The sequence below is a fragment of the Oryzias melastigma genome, linkage group LG8, assembly GCF_002922805.2.
Source record: "Oryzias melastigma strain HK-1 linkage group LG8, ASM292280v2, whole genome shotgun sequence".
NCBI lineage: Eukaryota > Metazoa > Chordata > Actinopteri > Beloniformes > Adrianichthyidae > Oryzias > Oryzias melastigma.
The window spans coordinates 2,220,160-2,224,050 of NC_050519.1; the positions used below are offsets into that span (position 1 = coordinate 2,220,160).

Genomic DNA, 3,891 nt, shown 5'->3' on the forward strand with positions numbered 1-3,891 from the left:
AGTTTATTAGGCTGTTTGGGAGTTTAGCTAATATTTCAGTTACATGCTAGCTGTTTTTTTGTCACTATTTTAAGATATTTATTACATTTTTAGGCTATTTGGGAGCTTAGCTAATATTTCAGCTACATGCTAGCTGTGTTTTTGTTGTTAATTTAAGCTTTTTACATTTTTCTAGGATGTTTTGGAGTAGAGCTAATCTTTTAGCTTTATGCTAGCTGTGTTGGCTAAATTAGAACTTTTTACAAGTTTTTTAGGCTAATTTGGCATTTAGCTAATATTTTAGCTATCAGCTTCAGCTTTTTAGCTATCAATTTCAGCATCTTCAGCTACAAAATTCAGTTTAAATCATTCACACTAGCATTATTGCAGATAATGTTATATATCTAGTTCATAATTGTGTTAAAAACTTACGGTTCTAAAGTTTTAAAAATGTAGTTTTAGAGTGTTCAATAAATGTTTATCCTGTTCGTCCTGCGACCTAAAGTGTGTTTTAAAATTTTCTCCCTTATGCGATTGAGTTTGACTTCTCTGCTCTAGAATATTTTACTCAGTGATTCCACATCATGACTCCTCCACCGCCGTGCTTCTCCATTCCTCTCTGATCTTCCTGCCCTGGAGCAGCCGTGTTGGTTCTGGAGCTTGTAGAGTTCTGTGACTCTTCGTGGTTTCTTCTCCTCTTGATGTGGTTCCTCACTTTTGCTTCAGCAGATAAAACAGAAATAAGCGCTCCTTTCTCAGCTATTAAGTGCCGTTTTTGTGAGGACGCAGACGCCTGAGCGCCGCAGGAATGCAGCTGCAGCGGCGTTGACATGCATGAAGAGGCGCTTTCATGACGCGTCCAGAGTCTCTCATGTGTGGGTATACAGTCTGACTCAACGCTCTGGCTCCATAATAACAGCTTACTCCGGTTTCACTCGTAAACAGAACTGCCTCCACAGTAAACGCTCAGTCTGTCCTCGCCCGGGCCTCCTGATGACTGTGGTGCATTTGGCCACGCCCACAGGGTTCACACGACCACAGTCTGTTCTCATCTTTAGCCTTTCGGGTTTAGAGACGACCCCGTCAGTTATGTGGGAGATTTGATGAGGATTGAACTCTGAAACCGTCATCTGGTGGGATGAGGTGATGCCACACTCGGCCTGTAGGGGTCAAAGGTCATGGCTGAAGGAGCACTCTTCATATTTCTGTGATGTTTAAGATCCACTCCGATGAAAATTGTGCTTTTAATGTGAAATGCTATTTTAAGCTTAAAATAGCATTTAAAATAGCATTTAAGAGCATTTCTTTATTCAAATTGATTTATTCAAATTGCTCCACACCAACGGTCCCGCCCACATCTCTGAGGTGAATTTCTAATGAACTCCTGCCGCTCTGCAGAAACTATGTTCTAGAAAACAACAGTTTTTTTGTTTGTTTTTTTTAGCTAAAAAATTAATTATAATTAAAAGACACCCAGAAACACTTTGAAAATAAATCAAAAGATGATCGGAGTTGGACTTTAAAGTTTACCAGTTTTCATAGTTTCTGGTTTGAAGCCCTGATTCTGTATGTAAGGGGGCGTGGCCTTTGAGTTTAACCCCGGAGAACCAACCAACAACTTTCTTCTGGGATTTTAAGGTTAATTTAAATGAACAAGCAAAAAAACTTTTGTTTAAATTATAATTTTAAAGACTTAAATTTACAAAAATTAAGTTCAATATTTACAACTTACAATTTTACAACTTAAAAAATTCTGAACATTTTGGCGACTTTAAATCAAATTATTATTAGTATAAGAAAACTGAAAAGAATAAACTTAAGAGATTTAAAGTCGTTACTACTAGGTTACTACTTTAATCTCATAATACTTTTTTCTGTTGTAATCTCGTAAATTTACAAGAAAAGTTGTAAATTTACTAATTTTTTTCCCTCGTAAATGTATGACTTTAATCTAGTAAAATTATTTTTTTTCAGTGGAACAAATCTTTTAATTGTGTGTTAAAAATGAGTAAATTTACGAGTGTTGTAAATTTAATTATCTAATCTCATATTTCTTTTCTAAGTTGAACATTTTTTTTAATTTATTGAAAGTTTTTTATCCTTGTAAATTTACAAATTTAGTCTCATAATATTTTCCTTTTTTTGGAGGCTGATACTCTAATACTCTAATACTCTATAATACTCTAATACTCCATCATAATACAAGAAACAAAAATAAATAAATATGGAGATAAAATAAAAATTGTAACCAGCGGTCCACTTTGACCCTGTGGATTCACCTGGTTGGGATTTTTTTCCCTGAATGTTTGTGAGTTTTAGTTTTTGTGGATTTTTTTAAATAAAGTTTTAGATGTTTTTTATTGACTCGTGTGGAATTGCCTCATAAAGCGGTTAGTGATTCAGCTCCTCAGACCTTTCGGTGTGTCTGCGAGCGGTGATCCAGAACCCGCCGTGAGGTTCTGCTCCGACCTGCAGGCTGAGATCCTGCGACGACATTTAAAGGTCTGGACGGAGGATTTAGGTCAGGGAGCGGCGGGAAGCGGCGTGCTCAGCACCTTGAGGCCTGCTCGGCGGGGGATGGCCTTCAGAGCGTGCAAACCTTCACTCCGTCATAAAGCAGCTTTATCAGCCTCTGGGGGCAGGGCTGAGTCAGTGGAAAGTGGCTCATGGAAACCACGGAGGTGATTCGCTGTAGCTCCTCCCACAGCGTCAGAGAGGAAACCAGGTTTTTAACATCATATTTATTCTTTGTTAAAAAATACTTATAAATATCACAAAGAGGGAACGTGGGACTGAAATACTGACAGTTTGTTTCTGCCTCTCAGAGGGGAGTGGCGGGGGGCTCCTCCGCTCAGCTGGGGGGGGCTCCTCCGCTCAGCTGGGGGGGCTCCTCCGCTCAGCTGGGGGGCTCATGAAGGTTCATGTGTCTGTGTAGTGTTGACTGGAGCAGCTTCTCTTTGGTTTCCTCCGTCCTTCAGCACGGCGTGGTGTTGGACGACCTGCCGCCCGACCTGGACTCCATCTTGGCGACCAGCAGCCGGAGGCGGTCTCCGGCGGAGCGGATGAGCTCCCTGCCGCTGAAAGAGGACAGAGGCGGCGTGACGTCAGCAGCTGGACGCCGTTCGCTCGGCGGGTCGGGCTCCACCCACCTGCTGTAGTCCATCCCCACCAGGCTGACGCCGTTCACCGCCAGGATGCGGTCGCCCGTCCTCAGCTTCTGGCTCTGAGCGGCCGGAGAGTCCGGAACCACCGACTTCACGTAGACGCCGCTCATCCTCAGCGGCGTTTTCTGTAAAGCAGAAGCGACGGTCGGATGACGAAGCAAAGCGGGAGAGCAGGAGGAGGAGGGAACGCCGCTTCCTCACCATCCCGTCGACCAGCGCCAGCCCCAGCCCGTGAGGCCCGCGGCGGATCTCCACGGTAAACACCTCGTCCCGGTCCTCCTCGCCTCCCGTTTGCTCGGACCCTGCGCAGACAGAAGAACACACAAATGCTGCAGACAGGAAGTGGGCGGCGGCCAAAGCAACTTCAAAGAAGCTGACCATAGATGTAGTACGACTCCGTTTCTCCAGAGGAGGGGCTGTCACAGCCCCTCCTCTGGAGAAACGGAGTCATATTCCATCAATGCTTCGGAAAATCAATTGCCCCCCCCATTGCCCCCCCACGCAGGACCTGCCCCGAACAATGGAGGCCGATTAAGATTCCACGCAGCAACCCAGCTGTAAACTCCCATGACGGACGCCGCTTTCTCTCCTGACATCACCGCCGCTCCTCTGCTCAGATTAAAGGATTAACAAACTTTGAAAATAACATTCGACCCCCCCCTGAACCACGAGGGAGGGGGGTGACAGCGTCGGAGGGCAGAAACTTTAAAGTCCTGCAGGTTTTTGCTTCATTAGCTAATGAATCGCG

The 3,891-nt window shown here is 44.2% G+C and overlaps 1 protein-coding gene across 1 annotated transcript in view; it reads right to left on the reverse strand.

Moving 5' to 3' along the window:
* Window positions 1-2,711: 2,711 nt before the first annotated feature.
* The window catches only part of si:ch73-281f12.4 (RA_Radil_like and Myo5p-like_CBD_Rasip1 domain-containing protein), an 18,150-nt gene continuing 16,970 nt past the window's right edge, over window positions 2,712-3,891 (reverse strand). The window contains exons 14-16 of the mRNA XM_024272448.2: window positions 3,345-3,445; window positions 3,129-3,268; window positions 2,712-3,056 (exon numbers count right to left, since the gene is read on the reverse strand). Coding sequence (XP_024128216.1) covers window positions 2,954-3,056; window positions 3,129-3,268; window positions 3,345-3,445 — 344 coding nt within the window. The 3' untranslated portion in view covers window positions 2,712-2,953. The remainder of the gene's footprint in view (window positions 3,057-3,128; window positions 3,269-3,344; window positions 3,446-3,891) is intronic.